A 20,765-nucleotide genomic window follows, 5' to 3' on the forward strand; every position below is an offset into this window, starting at 1 on the left:
GCTTATGATAGTGCGGCTGCTTACAAATATTTAATGATGCCACTGCCAGAGAAAGCAGAGCTAACACATGATAACAATGAAACAAGAGGCAAATTTCTAGGATAAAAAATGACTTCATGTCACTAGAACAGATTTGTTTTGCATAATAGAAAGTAATCATTGACGGCAATAAGTGAAAATTACTAGATAATCCCACAAAGAGGTGCCCACAGTAAATCAGCAAACTAGTTGACTTCTTGCAAAGATTCATGAATGTTGATGTATAAAACCTGTAGCTTGGATCTGTTCATTTGTATTTGGGTTGCCATCAGGCCTCAATGAGGAAAGAAAACCTTAATGCATGTTGCAACTGGACAGTCAAACCGATCAGAAAAAAACTGTCGGAATGATGCAATGTTTTTTATTCTTTCAAAATACATACTAAGCCAAGTAATGTGAGGATATAATATTATAATCATACATTATGTTATTATACAAAATAAGAACTAGAATATAAGATTGCTGTCATTAGCATATTTAGATCAATTGGATGAGTAATGTTTAACATATACTGGTAGGTGTAAGCTATCACTAAAGACTTTTGTGAATGCGGTTAATGAGTTGCAATGCTACAACACAGTCGTTAATACTTCATGCCATTCTCCATACAGTTTCTAATGTTTTTGAAAATATCTGTAACCAATATGCAGGAATCATGTGCCTACCTTTGACTTTAAGTTTTGCAGTTGAACAAGCTTTTTCAGCTGAAAATCTAATTTCACCCACGTCTTCAGGCGTCACAGACTTAAAGAGCAGTACATAAGTCCTACCTGTAAGACGATAAAAACATTTTCTATAAAAGAAAAAACTTACTTAAAAGTCACAATAGCATTACGTTATTAAAATGTACCCTCTTGTCTCATCTTGATGTTGTCGTTGGCTTTTATTTTGGTATTTCCTCTGAACCAATTGCACTCCACATCATCATGAGATATTTCACAGGTAAAAGAAGCGCTCTCCTTTTCAACAGCCTCTACATCCTCTAGTTTCTTAATAATCTTGATATCTCTGGCTGTGGGAGGCATATTGAGAACCCATTTTAGAGACAACCAAATAAGTGCATTCTCACAGTTTTAAGTTTGTAGTTCAATAATTACCATGAACAGTGAGCTTAGCAGAGGTGTTATCATCGGTAGTCCGACAGATATAAGTTCCTCCATCTTCAGGTGTACATTTGTTGATGACTAATGTTCGCTTTCGGCCCAAGGAATGAAGAGCAAAGTTCTTTCCTGGCTTCAGTTCAACATCATCCTTTATAAATATTGTTTTTTAAAATATTAAAACAATGCTTTACTTTTTGAATTAAATTATTTTCATTTGCAAACACTGCACATGTAATATTTTACCTTGAACCATTTAACTTCTGCATTGTTTCTAGACACTTCACATTCAAAAGTTGCCTTCTCCTTCTCAGGAACATTGATGTCCATGATAGGTTTGGAGATCAGAGCAGGAGGTTCTTTAGGACAGGGACATTTAGTCAAAATGTGGCAGTGACTAAATGATCAGTAATTTCTTGAGGAGTGTTAACAGGCAGCATAATTTACCTGTGACCATCAGTTTGCTTGAAGTATGGACTCCTTCTGCCTGAAAGGAAATCATCCCAGCATCCTCCCGTTTCAGATTGGAAAGTGTCAGGGTGTGCTTCTTCCCTAGAGTTGTGATGCGGCAGTTTGCTCCTGACTTTAACTTGGCCCCATCTCTGGTCCACGAGCCTTCAACATCAGCCTGACTCAGCTCCACTTCAAGTGTTACTGTCTCCGTTTCATGAGCTTTAGTTTCTGTCAGTGGTTTTATTAGCTGAATCTTCTTCACTGAAGAGGAACACAACATTTTGGGATCAAAACACAATGACAAACTGAAAAAGTATGGAAAATGACAATAACAGTTTTCCATAAATTTTACTGCATTTGTGTTGTTAGGTATTTATATTTCACCTCTAGAATAAAATTAAGTTAATAACACTTGAATATGAAACAAACGCAAGCTGTAACTATTTATAGCACTATTTATAGCAACCTTCTCCCTACCCGCTCTCTCTTGTCATGCCCGTGCAATTGAAGTAGTTCTAAACTGCATATGGTGCACCAATTATTGTACTGCCTGCACGCTCTCACTCGCATTAACAAAACACCACCTCACATAGTCTAAAATCCAGGATAATTTATCTGACTCGAGAGCATCCTTGAACAACTATCTATATCAGGGAGACTCCTGGAACTTCCAGGAGACTTGGGATGTCTGCAATTCAAATTATACCCTTTAAATTGTTGATGATTCAATAAATGCTGGGTTTAAACATTGTCTTACTAACTGCAACATGCCTGCAAAGCTTTTCTGTTTAAAAGCAATTAAGACAGCAGATGTTTTTTAGGAGGTAATTATGGTTGACAACAATTTTAAGCCTCACTCTTTTTAGAGTCAACTATCTGCTCTGTAATTATCAGCATGGCAAAACTATATTGATGCCATTTTCTAACTCTTCCCCCTGAATAATCATAAAATGTTTTGTTGTGACAATCCAGTTTAATCTGATCATTCCTCAGAACAACCTTAAAGGGGTCATAGAATGATTATATAGGGTATTTGGTGCTGGTCCTTAAGGTCTCTGAATAGGGTGTGTAACATTGGTTGGGCTGAAAATGGCAAATTTGCTGTTCTATGAGCCCTAATGCAAGCCTGGTTATAAGGCCTAGAATGAAACGACAGGTTTTTTTCCTTTTATGGTATGCTCATGAATATTTAGATGAGCGCTGATTGGTTGGTGTACAACGAGCAAAGCTGCTGAGCAAAGACGCATCGTCTGGGATTTTGGTCGACTACAGTGCAGCAGAACCGAGCCGTCAGCTCCGGGGCTGGTCCGGTAAGCCCGGCGGACAGCGGGAAGGAGTGACCGAACCCGACCTGTTGACGGTAGCCAAAACCCCGTGCTCCTACCACTGCCTTACTGGGCAGGCGGGGGGAAGCACGGTAAGGCAGGCGGGGGGCTCCAGAGGCGGACCAGCCCCAGAGCTGATGGCTCGGTCAGCGGCATAGTAGCTTGAACAGCTTAGCATCAAACTTTGACAAGATCTTCTGATGCACAAAAATAATCCATGCCTGTCGAGTCTTCGGATCCTTGGGAAGACTGTGAAAATTTTCCCTTTTTTCTGTGCAGCCTGGAACACTGCATTTACACCCGTGGTTCTGGCACATTTTCAATAGAGAAACTGCCTGCTTTGTAATTCTTCTAGAAGTAAACCCAACTGTAGGCTAAACAGCTAAACTGGTGTCTTACATCTACATCTGTTCATGTTCTTGGGCCAGTGAACCAGTGGGCTGGTCTGTATGTCCATTTCGAGGCATGCCAAAAATACAGGCCAGAACCAAATAAGGCAACATCCTCGAGTTTAGGTCAACCCGGGGGTTCGTTTGTATTCGCCCGTTTTATGGTGGAAGTTTGGAATTGTGAGATTTGCAGAGAAAGGAGGTGTCGATGGGGTTTGAACTTCTCTGTACGTCCATATCACCCACTGAACTATCGTTATTCATCTATGACAATGGAAACTCGGTTTTGCATCCTATGACCCCTTTAACTGAATGGAGATTCCTAACATAAAATCTGAAGCTCTAGTTAGTGAAAAACAAGATTTCTGTCAATCAACAAACATCTGATGTTATAATTAAGCATAAATAAATAAAACCCTGTGACTTGTAAATGCAAAACAGTACTCAAGTTACACATTTTGAGAAGATAGCCTTAAGTACATTCGTTAGTACAGTTGTGGTCAAAAGTGTACATACACTTGTAAAAAATCATAATGTTATGGCTGTCTTGAGTCTTCAATAAGTTCTACAACTCTTATTTTTCTGTGATAGAGTGATCGGAACACATACACGTTTGTCACAAAAAACAGTCATAAAATTTGGTTCTTTCATAAATTTATTATGGGTCTGCTGAAAATGTCACCAAATCTGCTGGGTCAAAAATATACATACAGCAACAAAATTTGTCAACTTTGGTGATGTAGCGAGTTGTGTCAATCAAATTAGCTTCATGTCATGGCCTCTTCACTTCTTCTAAGTGATTCTGATTGACTACAGCTGTTGACTTCTCATGAGCCCATTTAAATAGGGCTCATTTGACCCAGTGATTAGACTCAGCTACAAAAGCTACAATGGGAAAGTCAAAGGAACTCAGTGTGGATCTGAAAAAACGAATTAATGACTTGAACAAGTCAGGGAAGTCACTTGGAGCCATTTCAAAGCAGCTACAGTTCCCAAGAGCAACTGTGCAGACAATTATACGCAAGTATAAAGTGCATGGAACAGTTGTGTCACTGCCACGATCAGGAAGAAAACGCAAGCTATCACATGCTGCCGAGAGGAGATTGGTCAGGATGGTCAAGAGTCAACCAAGAATCACCAAGAAGCAGGTCTGCAAGGATTTGGAAGCTGATGGAACACAGGTGTCAGTCTCCACAGTCAAGCGTGTTTTACATCGGCATGGACTGAGAGGCTGCCGTGCAAGAAAGAAGCCCTTGCTCCAGAAAAGGCACCTTAAGACTCGGCTGAAGTTTGCTGCTGATCACATGGACAAAGATAAAACCTTCTGGAGGAAAGTTCTCTGGTCAGACGAAACAAAAATTGAGCTGTTTGGCCACAACACCCAGCAATATGTTTGGAGGAGAAAAGGTGAGGCCTTTAATCCCAGGAACACCATGCCTACTGTCAAGCATGGTGGTGGTAGTATTATGCTCTGGGGATGTTTTGCTGCCAGTGGAACTGGTTCTTTGCAGAAAGTAAATGGGATAATGAAGAAGGAGGATTACCTCCAAATTCTGCAGGAAAACTTAAAACCATCAGCCCGAAGGTTGGGTCTTGGGCGCAGTTGGGTGTTCCAACAAGACAATGACCCAAAACACACATCAAAAGTGGTAAAGGAATGGCTAAACCAGGCTAGAATTAAGGTTTTAGAATGGCCTTCCCAAAGTCCTGACTTAAACCCCATTGAGAACATGTGGACAGTGCTAAAGAAACAGGTTCATGCAAGAAAACCATCACATTTAGCTGAACTGCACCAATTCTGTCAAGAAGAGTGGTCAAACATTCGACCTGAAGCTTGCCAGGACCTTGTGGATGGCTACCAAAAGCGCCTAGTTGCCGTGAAAATGGCCAAGGGACATGTAACCAAATACTAATGTTGCTGTATGTATATTTTTGACCCAGCAGATTTGGTGACATTTTCAGCAGACCCATAATAAATTCATGAAAGAACCAAATTTTATGACTGTTTTTTGTGACAAACATGTATGTGTTCCGATCACTCTATCATAGAAAAATAAGAGTTGTAGAACTTATTGAAGACTCAAGACAGCCATAACATTATGATTTTTTACAAGTGTATGTACACTTTTGACCACAACTGTATATCACATGGTATATTGAGTATATTCTCCTCACAAGTCGTATTAGGGAATAGTCTTACTCTCAACAGTGAGCTTTGCCTGGGTCTTGTCATCCAGAGTCTCACAAGAGTATATGCCGCGATCAGAATACGTCACTTTCTTGAAAAGCAGGGTCTGCTTCATGCCTTCAACTCTAATCTCTATGTTTCCTTCAGGCTGCAGTACGACGCTGTTCTTCATCCACTTGACTTCATCTGAAGGCTTACTGAGCACCACTTCCAGTTTTACTTCTCTTTCTTCCTCCACTGTCAGGTTTTCCAGCTTTTTCTTAAACACGACAGGCTCACCTGAAAGAGGTGGATGTAATCATTTACTTTATTTAGATTTCTTGGAAACTGAAAATTACTGCAGATATTTTAGCAAACATATCCAGTCTTACGCTGCACTTGAAGAGTTGCTTTGCAGCTTTTGCCTTCTGCATCCACACTTATTTCTCCTGCATCTTTCTGTGTGACCGATGTAATGTTAAGTGAGCAGCTCCCTCCTCCATGCTCAGGTTTGTACTTGGGCCCAGCGGTGATGGGCATGTTGTTGTGGAACCACTTGACTTTCACGTCAGCCGGGGTGACGGCACATTTGAAAATGGCATCCTTTCCCTCCATTGCGGCAACATTGTTCAGTTTAGTGGTTAACCTCACAAGTCTTGGAGCTGAAAAAAATAAAGAAGGTTTTTAAGATGCTATCTAATGATGTGTTTTTTTCATTGGCAATGGAACAATGGTGGCAAAATTGAATAATAGGAAAACAAATATGAATTGCACTGTGGCATTTTCAAATATCGTTCTTCAAAATTCGCACAAAAAAGAAAAAAATGCTTTTTCACTTGTGGTTTTAGTAAACACTATGGTGGAAGATTTCATTTTTCCAAGAAGACTTCATTTTTCTTCCCTGACACTCTTCACAAAAACAAGCAAGCAAAAAACACCTAAACACATATCATAACATTTCATGTGTTTAATAGTTGACAGTGTTCCTAAAATACGTATGACGTTAAAAATATGTTACCGTTTGGAGTGCACGGTTTTCCCAGCAGCAAATATCTATCGGTTATATTTTCATTGTTTGTTCTTAAAGTAACAGATTAACAAGCATGTTTGAAAGCTGAAATTTCATTGTCCTTTAAATTACAGCATCTCCAAAGACAGTAGATGATTGAAATTAAAGCTAGTCTATGAAATTAATGAATATCATGTCATATTTTTTTTTTCTAAAACTTAATAGAGTCATATTTGGTAGAGGAGAAACATTGAGAGATTAGACTTTTATTCCATATCGCTTGGCCCCAAAATTTGATTTAAAAAAAGAAACACGAATAATAAAAGAAATAACAAGAAATATAAAAAGGTATAAATGTACTGAAGAGAGCTCTGACAACTTGCCTTAAACATTGTGTAATCTACCAGAGGGCTACGAATCTAAAAGTTTCATTTTATTAAATAAATTAAATAGCCCTTTAAAACATTATTGTAAAAAAAAAAAAAACAGAACTGACTATGATATGTCCTTTAAATAACAATCCAAACATAAAGTGAGTTTGACTGTTAGATAATTCTGGTGTGCACCTTTACATACAGTCATATCCTCTTTTCAGTCTTGAAAAGTGAAGGTCATTACCTTTAGACAATACTTTAGCAGATGTCTTGTCAGTCTTACACACACAGCTGTATTCTCCTTCATCTTCTTTAGTCACCGCCGTCACAGTGAGGACCCTTTTTGCTCCATCTGTTCTGACACAGTGCCTGTTTCCAGGTTTAATTTCATGCCCCTCATGCTGCCAGACAACATCCCCTGAGACCTGATTTAGCTCACAAATTAGGCTAAGAGTTCCTCCTAACTCCACCGTAGCAGGTTTCAAAGGAACAACAAACTTCAAAGCTGAATCTGAAAGGAAAACAGAGGGTAGCAGGTGAAAAGAATTTTAAATATGTCCAAGGACAGACGCAGAAACACTTTAATCTGACCCACCTTTAACCTGAACTTTGAATTCCACTTTGTCATTGGAAGTTTCACAGGAATATGTTCCACAGTCTTTGGTCTCTGCTGATTTCACTATCAAAGTGCGTGAAAGCCCATCTTTTCGTATTTCATACTTGCTGCTCTCCTTTAGCTCTACACCATCTCTTAACCACTTCACACTTCCAGCCTCTGTGGTCAGTTCAGTTCTTAAAACTATATTTTCATTTGCTTCAATGATAACTGTATCCTTGGCAGGCTTGGTCTTGAACTTGACAGCCACATCTACAAAAAATACCTGTTTTAGATCTTTTGTTGCAGGAAATGATCACTTCAATATATGTTTTTAATAAACTGGTACCTGTCAAGTGGAGCTTAAATACCAGCTTCTCATTTCCAGCTTCACAGCTGTATTCCCCTGCATCCTTCTTTTCCATTTTTTCTATTACCAGCTCACGAGTTGTTCCCCTCGACTCCATGAGGATCCCCTTACTGGAGGTCAGAAGCTTCCCATCCTTGAACCACTTCACCTCCATCTTAGAGTCTGAAACGGAACAACTCAGAGTGGCTTTCTGAGAGAGAGCAGCTTTTACTTCTCTCTGGACTGAGTCCTTGTTGGAGAAAACAGCTGGAGGCTCTAGAAAGCAAATGATAAAAGTGTTTCAAATTAAAGTGTGCTTCAGTTCATCTAAAAACGCTTTACCAGAGTATCGTTTAGCTAAAAACACACTAAGAAACCATTTTATGACAAGTATTGGACAGTTCAGCTGGTTGGAAGTTTAAAATGTAGGTCATTTGTGAACATACCATTGCTACAGTGGTTGTAGCTACACTGTAAAAAAATCTAAAATTTAAATTGACGAGATAAAACAGACATTTTGCCAATGGAACAAGACAATTTAGATTTAAAATAAGAAAACACAATTTCATTGTCTTATTTTAAGTGCATGTTATCTAATTATCTTATTTTTAGAGTAGAAATACTGATTGTATTGGCAAATTATCTCATTTACCTATTTAAATTAAGGGTATATACACTTAATTTAAGAAATGTTAACTTATTTTTAGATTGTTTTTCCAGTGTACTCAGAGTAACTCTTCAGCGTAGATATTATGTCTAAGCATAGTTAAATATTTTTTTGAATTAGTGACTCAGAAGAAGTAAACAATCTGTTTTTCTTTAACATGTCTGCAGATCTTTCACACTGTGAGAAAGTCTGAATTTTCTTCTGAATGAGCTATAACCATTACTCCTCTGTATCCATCTAAGCTTTCAACCTATGTCCCATTTGGGACATGTAACATTTAGAAACGATGGCAACTTTTTGAAAATCTCAGCTTTAATGTAAGAATGTAAATTTTTTACCATTTTATTCAACCCTTTGAAAAAGCCAAATCTTTACTGATTCAGTCCGAAAGTTTCCTCTGTCTTTTTTGTTGTTCCCTTCATAGCAAATGAATATTTATTTATTTAAGCTATAAAAGATAGTTGACATAATATTACATTCCAACAATAGTAACAAGTACTGTATTGTTTCCTCCTACCTGCCACATGAACCCTAAAGACCAACTTTTCAGTCCCAGCCTGACAGATGTATTCTCCAGCATCCGTTCTCTCTACGCTGTCAATCACCAGCTGGCGAACTCTGCTCTTTGCATCTACATGTATGGTCTTGCTGGATGTGACCAGCTTACCATCCTTGTACCATTTCACCTCAGTCTTTGCATCAGCAACTTCGCAGCTCAGTGTGGTTTTCTGCGACAGAGAGGCTTTCACCTCTTTTTGGACCGACTCTTTGTTGGAGAAGGCTGATTTATGTTGGATTTCTGTAAAAGTAGTAAAAGAAAAGTACTGAGGGTTTATTCATCTAATATCAATATATTCAGTATTGAAAATCCTTACCTTCAACATGTATCTTAAAGGCCATTTTTTCTGTTCCAGCCTCACAGATGTATTCTCCAGCATCCTTTCTCTCCATGCTGTCTATCACCAGCTGACGGCTCTTGCCTTTGGATTCCGTGTGGATTGTTTTGCTGGATGTCAGCTGCTTGCCATCCTTGAACCATTTCACCTCTGTCTTGCTGTCAGCAACCTCACAGCTCAGAGTGGCTTTCTGGGACAAAGTGGTCTTCACTTCTTTCTGCACAGACTCCTTGTTCACAAAGGCAGAGCTTTTTTGGATTTCTGCAGCAAATAAAGAAAATCCTCATATGATTTTTAAATTGATCTTAAAATAGTGTTTTTTTTACAAATTTTGTTCTGGTGTATGACAGTTTGAGGCTGAGGTGTCATGTTTTACAGTTACATCAAAGACCAAGCAAATAGAAATTCAACAAGGTGCTTATGTAAATAGGAAGGGAGCTCTCAAAAAAATCATATAAATAAATAAAATATATTTATAAAGCCCCTACTAAGGCTTTTTTAAAAATCTTTGCTAAGCAACACATAAAATAAAAAAAATACAATTAAATTAAAAACATGCATTAGTGTACAACTCTATTTTTACTGTAAAAATTTTTTGATAATAAACATTTCTAACTTTAAAGAAAAAAACTCATACTGAAAACAAACAATGTCAAATCCAGCAAAAAGTTGGGGTGATGGAGCAGAGATTAGAGTGATGCAAAGGACAAAGGTGAACTTTAAACCAAAGACAAGTTATCAAAATATCCAGGCATCTGGTCAAAATGCTATTTAGTGATAAAAAATAAAGGTGTAGTTGTTGCGTTTCCCGTTAAGATGTTTTGACTAATTATTGAAAACTATGTTTGAAAAAAAAAATAAAACATGAATTTGAAAACGAAAATATACTCCTAATCTAATCGGTTAATATTTTCTATAATCATTATGAATCACTCCTTACCTTCAACATGTAACTTGAAAGAAAGCTTTTCTGTTCCAGCCTCACAGACGTATTCTCCAGCATCCTTTCTCTCCATGCTGTCTATCACCAGCTGACGGCTCTTGCCTTTGGATTCAGTGTGGATTGTTTTGCTGGATGTCAGCTGCTTGCCATCCTTGAACCATTTCACCTCTGTCTTCATGTCAGCAACCTCGCAGCTCAGAGTGGCTTTCTGGGACAAAGTGGTCTTCACTTCTTTCTGCACATACTCCTTGTTCACAAAGGCAGAGCTTTTTTGGCTCTCTGCACCAAATAAAGAAAATCCTAATAATATATGATTTTTAAATTGATCTTAAAATATTTTTTTTTTTTTTTTTTTTTTTTTTTTTTTTTTTTTACAAATTTTGTTATGGTGTATGACAATTTGAGGCTGAGGTGTCATGTTTTACAGTTACATCAAAGACGGAGCAAATAGATATTCAATAAGGCTAGGATGGTGTTAATGTAAATAGGAAGGGAGCTCTTAAAATAATTAATATAAATAAATTAAATATATTTATAAAGCCTCTACTAAGGATTTTTTTCCCCAATATTTGCTCAGCAAAAAATAAAAAAATACAATTCAAGTAAAACATGCATTGGTGTACAATTCTATTTTTATTGTAAAAAAAAAAAAAAAAAAAAAGTTTATAATAAAGATTGCAAACTGCAGAAAAAACCCATACTAAAAACAAACAATGACAAATCCAGCAAAAAGTTGGGGTGATGGAGCAGAGATTAGAGTGATAGAAAGGAGAAAGGTGAACTTTAAACCAAAGACAAGTTATCAAAATATAAAGGTCTCTGGTCAAAATGCTGTTTAGTGATAAAAAGTAAAGGTGTAATTGTTGTGTTTCCCGTTAAGATGTTTTTACTGATTGTTAAAAACTATGTTTGAAAAAAAATCAAACATGAATTTGAAAACAAATATATACTTGTGATCTTATGGGTAGAATTTTCTATAATCATTATGAATCACTCCTTACCTTCAACATGTAACTTGAAAGAAAGCTTTTCAGTCCCAGCCTCACAGATGTATTCTCCAGCATCCTTTCTCTCCATGCTGTCTATCACCAGCTGACGGCTCTTGCCTTTGGATTCCGTGTGGATTGTTTTGCTGGATGTCAGCTGCTTGCCATCCTTGAACCATTTCACCTCTGTCTTCATGTCAGCAACCTCGCAGCTCAGAGTGGCTTTCTGGGACAAAGTGGTCTTCACTTCTTTCTGCACAGACTCCTTGTTCACAAAGGCACACTTTTTTTGGATCTCTGTAGCATATAGGGAAAATCCACATAATATGTGAGTTTTAAATATATCAGTAACATGGATTTAATTATGTTTTAAGGCAAGTAAGGGTTTCAAAATGTATGCATGGGTGAATTAGCATGGTATGCAATTTTTTCAGTTAAAAAATCTTTGACATTAAACAATTACAATTTTTCTGCAAATTATTAAAAAGCAAACCGGGACAAATCTTTAAAGAATTCTGTGGAGGGGGAAAAATTAGAGACTTCAAACTTTAAACACCAAAGTCAAATGATCAGAAAACAGAGGAACACATGCAAAAAGCTTTTTAGTTAATTAGAAAGAATAGCTTTAATGGTCGATTTCTTGTGAAGATATTTTCTCTTATTGCAAAAAACATTGTTACCTTCAACATTTATCCTAAATGCCAACTTTTCTGTTCCAGCCTCACAGATGTATTCTCCAGCATCTTTTCTCTCCATGCTGTCTATCACCAGCTGACGGCTCTTGCCTTTGGATTCTGTGTGGATTGTTTTGCTGGATGTCAGCTGCTTGCCATCCTTGAACCATTTCACCTCTGTCTTGCTGTCAGCAACCTCACAGCTAAGTATGGCTCTTTGGGAAAGGCTGGCTTTCACTTCTTTCTGAACAGACTCCTTTTTGAAGAAGGCAGACTGAACTTGCATGTCTGCAGATGGTATAAATGTATTAGTTTTCCAGCAATATTCTACTTTTCTGGATGCTTAATGGCAGTATCTTAGAAATGAACCAACCAACCACATGTCAGTTTACTGCTGGATCCTACCTTCCACTTGCAGTTTGAAGACAAGCTTTTCAGAACCAGCCTCACAGATATACTCTCCAGCGTCTTTACTCTCCAGGCTCTCTATCATCAGCTGGCGACTTTTTCCTTTTGACTCTGTATGTACCGTCCTGCTAGAAGTGAGAAGCTTTCCATCTTTGTACCATTTAACCTCTGTCTTCGTATCAGACACTTCACAACTGAGTGTGGCTTTCTGAGACACAGCGGCTTTAACATCATTCAGGACCGACTCCTTGTTTGAAAAAGCCGACTGGGCATCTAATAACACAGTTATAAGAGAAAACACATCAGACAAATCCTTGTAAAAGTATGAACAGAGTATGAACAAAACACATTTACCTGCCAAATGTATCTTAAAGGCCAGTAAATATTGTTAACTGCTTTTTTTTGTTTGTTTTTTTACCTGGAAAATATGAAACTAAAATATTTTTTGGAAAGAAATATTTGTAAGTGGAAAATATTTTTAGATGTAAAAACAAGAAAAAACAAAGACAACACTTAGTTTCGCTTAGCTTTCAAACTTTTTGTAGTTTAAAAATGTAAGTTTAGTATTTATTTCATTTTCCATTTTCAGAAATACTTTTGGTTTCTAAATGTTCTTTTTTTGGTTCGCAACAATTTTTCAGTTTGATATAATTTATTTATTTATTTTAGAATTCATTTTTCAAAAGATGAAAAGCAAAAGAAAACAAGTAGCAATGGCTTTTTTGCCTTTTGATTGGCTAAAATCAAACTTTGTAGCCAATCAGCTCAGAAAGTTCTGCTGAATGTCCCTCCTTGTTACCCAACAGATTTGATGGCAGCAGCTCCAGATTGATAGCATGTGGAACTAGAACGAGACTGCCACACATTATTAATCTGGCTCACCATACTAGCTAGTTTTGCATTTAAAGTGAATCAGAACTTTGGTTAAAGAGGATATTACAATGTTTCAAAAGTGAACATAGTTTAAAAATCGAAAATTTTTCAGTGAAAGCTTTGGGAGAAACAATTCCAGACAAAGGTAATAGTTAAGTTAATATGAAAAGCGTGAAATATGGATGGACGGATGTTGTAAAATTTATTCTGTAAAAATATGTACTAAAACCCACCATAAAGGCACAGCTGCTGACGAATCTCTAAGGTCAGAGGTTCCAATCATAACAGTACCAGTGTGTTGTAGAATCTCATACACTGTGCAGCATTTTGGACTAGCTGAATGATGCTGACAGCTGGTTTTGGACTGTAGCAGTTTTTTCTGTAGTACCACTGATGTTTTTATTCATCTTGACATTGTTTCAGGTGAGTAATTCAGTTTACTGTGGAGCAAGCTACATATCTTATGCTATTTAAATGCGTATGCCTGAACAAAGTGTTTGCTCTGTCAACCTTCCCTTTTCTACTGTTGCTATAAAAAACCTTGATGTTCCTAGATAGCATAGTTTAGTGGTACAATTGCTGATCTGATACCTGGATTGGATATTGGCTCTGATATTGATAAATTAGCTGGATCGGATTTCTGCCATTTGATATTGGATATCAGAGATCCAAACTAATGAACTTTATATATAGAGCTGTTATGTCTTTCTTTTTGCTACATATTTACTAATAATTAAAGTACATTTATATCTGTGTTGATGTGTTACCTTTTTAACAATATTTTTGTAAAGGCTTAAGCCTTCACTAACAGGGCACGATATATGGTTACAGTTGAATAGGATCGATATCGGATAGCAGCCGATATGCTCAGCCCAGGTATCGGTATCGGACTGAATCAGAAAAAATCTGGATTGATGCATATCTAGCCTAGAGTAATCTTTCCCCACATAAACACACAGCTAATGTTCAAGTAACTTTAAGCGATATTTGCTTGGTGAATAAGCATGTAACATACATGCACACTTTTCATCTAACTGAATCTCAGTCTAATTCTCGTTATGGTTGAGCTGTCTTTAAAGGATTTGAAACGACTGGAGTCCAGGACTAATCTAACGTCTTGAAACCTGTTGGTTTTGTACTGTTGCTACTATGCAGTCTAAATTTGCCTTTTCTTGTGCACAGCTTGCAAAACTTTATCATAGACTGTGCACTCTATCTTGTTGACCAGCAAATGCTTTTCACATGCTGCAGTGATGTTTGCAGAGAATGAAAGGCTGTAGTTGCTGCTTCAGTCTCTTGTTGTCATGTGTGCTGTGCACTGCTCAGACAATGCAGAGGGTGGCTGACAAACTGTTATATAATAATATAAAGTAAAATTCAAGTCTGGATTTACCAAGCAGATGAACAGATACTTTCTATTGTTATTAACCATATTCACAAGCTTAGGGATCAAGCACTCCTACCAGATACAAATATCTTGAAGACCAGCTTTTCCCCTCCAGCTTCACATGTGTACTCTCCAGCATCACTCTTCTCTATATTTTCAATCACCAGCTGACGAGTGGTGCCTTTTGCCTCCCAGTATATTCTCCTACTCGACTCCAGTAGCTTTCCATCTTTGTACCATTTCACCTCCGTCTTGGTATCTGACACATTGCAGCTCAGCGTTGCTCTCTGGGTAAGGATGGCTTTGATCTCTGTCTGAACTAATTCCTTATTGGAGAACACAGCTGCTGCTTGGGACTCTGGGAATAAAAACAAAGTTTGCCTCATTTTATAGCATCAACCTTAAAAAAAATAATCAATGCTACCTGTAGAAACTAATAGGTTTACCTTTTATCTTTACATGGAATGTGACTTTGTCAGCTGCTGTCTCACATGAATAATATCCTTCATCGATTTTCTTGGCGCTCTTAATAATGAGTTTCCTTTGGGTCCCTTTGGAGATTATGGTTGTTCTTTGGTCCTCACTAATCTCCACTTTATCCTTTTTCCAAATAACAGCAGCACTCGCAGAAGATACCTCACAACTCAGCTCAAGGTCTCCTCTAAGGGAGGATGACATTCCCATGGGGCCCCTGGCTTTATTGAGAAATTTGGCAGGCTCATCTAGGCAGAGGTGGATTATACGGGAATTATTTGTTGTATAGTTCAATAGTTTTCCAAACAAGGCTTATAACCAATGATCTGTGTGCATTAATGAACTTTAAAACTATTTTAAAGTTCAAAAGTACTTACCTTTCAATGTGAGCTGAAAGGACATCCGGTCATCAGCTAAGACACACTCATAAAGGCCCACATCTTCTTCTGTAACATTGTGAACTATCAGTATCCTCCTGCATTCTTGTATAACTGATTCATACTTCTTCCCCATTTTCACCTCTCGCCCATTCCTCATCCAAGCCACCTAAAGAACCAAACATTACTTAAATCAAGATTTCTAACAGCACAGAACTAGCAGCATACTATTCATCTTATCTTCTCAATAGCCCTGACCAGGTTCTAATCCCTGCTATAGAAATTTCTTCCCACAAGATAAAGTTGCCGCAACAACGCTGTAGGGTTTTCCCCCTCAAATGTTTATGTCTTCACCAAACAGTTCAAAGTTGTATCTTTAAAAAAAGAGAAATTCCATCTGAACAGTGGATCTCTGCATAATGTGCAGATTTACCATTAGCCTCTTGGCTGCATTTCTGCTCAATGTTCTCCTTAGCTGGCCTGTGTATAGAAGGTCATGCCTTGATAGTTTTATAGCTTCTCCGAATCTTTACCCTTGACATGTCTAGTGTGTTCATTAGTCTACTTACTGCTGTCTGAACCCTTCCTTAGGATAATTCCAAAGGATATTGCTGGCACTAGATCATATTTTAGGGAATTAGAGTAAAGGAGGGTGAAAACATCTGCACAGTAAATCAGATTTCTAGTTCTCCCAGAATTTAGGAAACAATCAAATCCCAGTAAAAGGCTGTAAGGTGACTTAAACAGTTCAAGATAATTAACTATGAGAAAGCATATCCTCAAAATGGTCAAGGTGGTAAAGAAACATGTTTGTCCTACAAACCTGAGTCTCATAGTCTGACACCTCAGCACTCAGCTGAGCTGTCTCTTGGACGCTGCAGGTCACAACCTCTGGATGGTCAGACTTGTTGGTGAACTTGATAGAGGGTGCTAAAACACATTTATGCACTTAATAGGCATGACTGAAAAATATCACTCAGATAAAGTCCAATGCAGAAAATATCTATTCCATTTTAAACTGCATACCCTTCACAGAAAGGATGCAACTGCTCTGGGAACCTCCACCCACAAACTTGATTTCGACTCCATTCATTTCCATCGTCACAACACGAATGAGTAATGTGTGTATATTCTTGGACCTGGTAATAAGGTACTCTGATCCACTCCGCAGAAGACGTCCATTTAGGGACCAGAAGCCTGAGCAAGCAGCTGACAGCTCGACAGAGATGGAGAACTCCTCTCCAAAGACTGCAGTACTGTTCATCAGACCTTTCCTGATTTCAGCAGTGGGCTCTGAAGAACAATAGACAAGGACAAAATTATAAAGTAGAAAAAAATAACAATAATAAAAAAAAACATTAAACATATAAAATAAGGATAATAAAACAGAGACTTACCAAGGTAAAAACTACCAGGTACTTCCAAATAGGGACTCTGACCAAAAGCATTTGTGGCAGAAATTCGGAACTGGTAGCTAGCTTCTTCTGCAAAACTGCGTATGGTGACCTCTGTTGTTGTGAGGATTTCTCCAGCATTGCACCTCTGCCAGGTGGAAGCACCAACCTTTCTCTTCTCCACGATGTACCCATTAATGGGTACAGGGCGGTCACTGTCAGGGGGAGACCACTGAATGGTGATGGATGAGTCAGTCTTGTTCTGCACCACAGCATCGACTGGGGGATCAGGGGGATGTTTCCTGGGAGCTACAATAAGATGAAAGTGTTATAGATGTATCTTCTCCTTGTTTCACACTCCCGTTTAGTGTGGTGGCTCCTGTTAGAGTCTAAGGATGTAGAGGGACCATTTGTCATAATTTACCACAGCTCAACTTGTGGTTCCTCGTCTACAGTTGTGGTTATGTTCTAGAACACTCCACAATAGCGTAAAGGCCTATATCTTGCCTACAGCTATTAACATATACAGCAAATTGTTGAAAAATACCCTATGAATTACAACAGCATTTCATTACAGTGCATTGGATGCAGGAGTTTGCCCTGCAACCAGTGGGTTATCAGTTCATGCCTTTAGGTGTCGTTGTGTCCTTGGGCAATACACCCTCATTGCCTACTGATGGTGGTCAGAGGGCCCAATGCTGCCTGTGTACGTAAACCTTATTTCTTTCAGTGAGCCCTAGGGAAGCTATGGCTACAGAGTAGCTTGCAACCATGAGTATGATGAGTGAATGGGTTAATAACTAAATATAATGTAAAGCACTTTGGTCAAAATCCCTATAGTCAGGTAATTTACCCATTGAGATCGATAAAGTCTTTTAAAATGTAATGGAATTATCATCCAAAAGCAACCCTTTTTGTTATAATGGTGTTCCTTCATCAAAAATAGTCACTAACTGGTATAATTCATGTTATCTGAATAATCCTCATGAATTTTGCCCTTTGAGCAGCAGTTTGTCTCTTTCAAGAAAAGAATGTCTGGCCAAGACATTTCTACATATAGCTGTCATTACCTGCTCCCTCCGGGAAGTGTACAAAGTAGTGACTTTCTATTTATTTTACATTTATATATATGTAAAAGCTTTTAAATCTATCCCCAGACCCCAAACATCATTCCCATTTGTGGATTATGCAACAAACATTATGGATAATTGTGGTAATGTGGCCTTTTTGTTAAGTTGTTGCATGTTTTCTAATTTTGGATTTTCTTTATTTTTGAACTTGTTTGCTTGTTTTCAATTTTGTGTGTTGCATGTTTTTTCGGATTTTGTTGGAGGCCACATTGCCACACACACCTGGACACGCCCACAACGGCACAGGTGTTCCCAATCAACTAAGCAGCGTGCCGACTGGGACGCTGATTTAAAAAAGGCAGCTGCTTGGTTGGAGAGACAGACACCGGACATGGGAAGGTTTGGTTGGGGAAGGCCGATCTTGGAGGGAGCCGGACGGAGCGAGTGAGAGGGAAGCAGCGGGAGAGCCTTGGGGACTGACGGCAGGAGGCCCGCCGGAGCGAGGTGGAGAGACGCGCACCGGAGAGAGAGACGCGCACCGGAGAGAGAGACGCGCACCGGAGAGAGAGACGCGCACCGGAGAGAGAGACGCGCACCGGAGAGGGAGACGCGCGCCGAAGAGGAGCGCGCCGGAGAGAGAGACGCGCACCGGAGAGACGCGCACCGGACAGAGAGACGCGCACCGGAGAGGAGCGCACCGGAGCGAGCGAGGTGCAGGGACGCGCACCGGAGCAAGGTGCAAGGACGCACGCCGGAGAGACGCTCACCGGAGCGGGGTGCAGAGAGGCCCGTCATGGAGCGAGGCGCAGAGGCACGCTGGCGAGAGGCGCGTGTTGGAGGAGACCTCGAAGGCCAGCTACGCTGGAGAGGCCCACACGCGCAGCGTGCCGGAACGAGGACCCAGCGCTGGGGTGGACGGTGCCCTCCATTATACCCGCCAAGTGCGCGTCTTTTAACAGACTTCCCCATTGACTCTGCTGCTCTCCACCATCTGGATTTTTATCTTTCTTTTTAATCTTTTCTCTTTTATCTATCTTTTTTTATCTTTTTCCTTTTAACGTATTTTATTGAACACTTTTAGCGAGCTCGTCTTTTTACGTAAATTATTGAACTTTTAATCTATTAAACTTTTTAAGGCCCTGCTCACAATCGCCGCAGTCTGTTTGGTTTTTATGTTTTTTTTAAAGATGATCGCACCTCTCGGGTGCCACAGATTCTGGCGTTGCTGGTAGGACTGCGGGGTTGTGAGCAGTGTTTTTAACGGGTTTTATTTTATTTATTTATTTTTTTAAATCAGATGGGAAGGTGCTCTCCCATAGGACTATGGATCGGCCGGGACGGGCCTTATTAAAGTGTGGGGGGATGTGGTAATGTGGCCTTTTTGTTAAGTTGTTGCATGTTTTCTAATTTTGGATTTTCTTTATTCTTGAACTTGTTTGCTTGTTTTCAATTTTGTGTGTTGCATGTTTTTTCGGATTTTGTTTGGAGGCCACATTGCCACACACACCTGGACACGCCCACAACGGCACAGGTGTTCCCAATCAACTAAGCAGCGTGCCGACTGGGACGCTGATTTAAAAAAGGCAGCTGCTTGGTTGGAGAGACAGACACCGGACATGGGAAGGTTTGGTTGGGGAAGGCCGATCTTGGAGGGAGCCGGACGGAGCGAGTGAGAGGGAAGCAGCGGGAGAGCCTTGGGGACTGACGGCAGGAGGCCCGCCGGAGCGAGGTGGAGAGACGCGCACCGGAGAGAGAGACGCGCACCGGAGAGAGAGACGCGCACCGGAGAGACGCGCACCGGAGAGAGAGACGCGCACCGGAGAGGGAGACGCGCGCCGGAGAGGAGCGCGCCGGAGAGAGAGACGCGCACCAGAGAGACGCGCACCGGACAGAGAGACGCGCACCGGAGAGGAGCGCGCCGGAGAGACGCGCACCGGAGCGAGCGAGGTGCAGGGACGCGCACCGGAGCAAGGTGCAAGGACGCACGCCGGAGAGACGCTCACCGGAGCGGGGTGCAGAGAGGCCCGTCATGGAGCGAGGCGCAGAGGCACGCTGGCGAGAGGCGCGTGTTGGAGGAGACCTCGCAGGCCAGCTACGCTGGAGAGGCCCACACGCGCAGCGTGCCGAAACGAGGACCCAGCGCTGGGGTGGACGGTGCCCTCCATTATACCCGCCAAGTGCGCGTCTTTTAACAGACTTCCCCATTGACTCTGCTGCTCTCCACCATCTGGATTTTTATCTTTCTTTTTAATCTTTTCTCTTTTATCTATCTTTTTTTATCTTTTTCCTTTTAACGTATTTTATTGAACACTTTTAGCGAGCTCGTCTTTTTACGTAAATTATTGAACTTTTAATCTATTAAACTTTTTAAGGCCCTGCTCACAATCGCCGCAGTCTGTTTGGTTTTTATGTTTTTTTTAAAGATGATCGCACCTCTCGGGTGCCACATAATGTTGCATAGAACATGAAATCAATCCCATAAGTATAGTCTCATTTTTTGATGAAGAGTCACAGTTTTTAGTTTGTGCAATAAATGGGTATGTTACAAGTTACTGTACCTACGAAGATTGCAACTCAAATGTTTAGATGTGCAAACCGATTTGGTTTCACACATTGTAATGAGCACATTACCTTTTTTACAGACAGTTTGAGAGTGGCTGTAAAGAAAGATGAGGTTCAAAGCCATGGAGATTAGGATAATAATGATAATTAGTATAGGGATGCTAATAATAATAATAATAAAACAAATCAATTTTATAGTGCAGCTAATTATCTCTCTCAAAGTGTTGGGATAAAAGAAAAAATAAAACTGAAAC

General features: G+C 39.6%; 1 protein-coding gene across 17 annotated transcripts in view; it reads right to left on the reverse strand.

The window, feature by feature from the left end:
- Positions 1 to 20,765, reverse strand: part of obscnb (obscurin, cytoskeletal calmodulin and titin-interacting RhoGEF b) — a 93,119-nt gene that overhangs the window by 58,352 nt on the left and 14,002 nt on the right. For all 17 annotated transcript variants that reach the window (XR_005282190.1, XM_038301540.1, XM_038301541.1 and 14 more), the window contains exons 5-26: positions 16,883 to 17,188; positions 16,512 to 16,778; positions 16,309 to 16,415; positions 15,486 to 15,654; positions 15,081 to 15,356; positions 14,711 to 14,992; positions 12,372 to 12,647; positions 11,973 to 12,254; positions 11,308 to 11,589; positions 10,304 to 10,585; positions 9,343 to 9,624; positions 8,985 to 9,266; positions 7,801 to 8,076; positions 7,452 to 7,724; positions 7,101 to 7,367; positions 5,866 to 6,135; positions 5,507 to 5,773; positions 1,587 to 1,853; positions 1,386 to 1,498; positions 1,137 to 1,290; positions 890 to 1,051; positions 705 to 809 (exon numbers count right to left, since the gene is read on the reverse strand). Coding sequence is in view for 16 of the 17 variants with exons in the window: in XM_038301540.1 (XP_038157468.1) it covers positions 705 to 809; positions 890 to 1,051; positions 1,137 to 1,290; positions 1,386 to 1,498; positions 1,587 to 1,853; positions 5,507 to 5,773; positions 5,866 to 6,135; positions 7,101 to 7,367; positions 7,452 to 7,724; positions 7,801 to 8,076; positions 8,985 to 9,266; positions 9,343 to 9,624; positions 10,304 to 10,585; positions 11,308 to 11,589; positions 11,973 to 12,254; positions 12,372 to 12,647; positions 14,711 to 14,992; positions 15,081 to 15,356; positions 15,486 to 15,654; positions 16,309 to 16,415; positions 16,512 to 16,778; positions 16,883 to 17,188 (5,247 nt within the window). In the remaining variant the exon portion in view is untranslated. The remainder of the gene's footprint in view (positions 1 to 704; positions 810 to 889; positions 1,052 to 1,136; positions 1,291 to 1,385; positions 1,499 to 1,586; positions 1,854 to 5,506; positions 5,774 to 5,865; positions 6,136 to 7,100; positions 7,368 to 7,451; positions 7,725 to 7,800; positions 8,077 to 8,984; positions 9,267 to 9,342; positions 9,625 to 10,303; positions 10,586 to 11,307; positions 11,590 to 11,972; positions 12,255 to 12,371; positions 12,648 to 14,710; positions 14,993 to 15,080; positions 15,357 to 15,485; positions 15,655 to 16,308; positions 16,416 to 16,511; positions 16,779 to 16,882; positions 17,189 to 20,765) is intronic.

The sequence above is a fragment of the Cyprinodon tularosa genome, unplaced genomic scaffold (genome assembly GCF_016077235.1).
Source record: "Cyprinodon tularosa strain WSP-4 unplaced genomic scaffold, ASM1607723v1 ctg47, whole genome shotgun sequence".
Classification (NCBI taxonomy): Eukaryota; Metazoa; Chordata; class Actinopteri; order Cyprinodontiformes; family Cyprinodontidae; genus Cyprinodon; species Cyprinodon tularosa.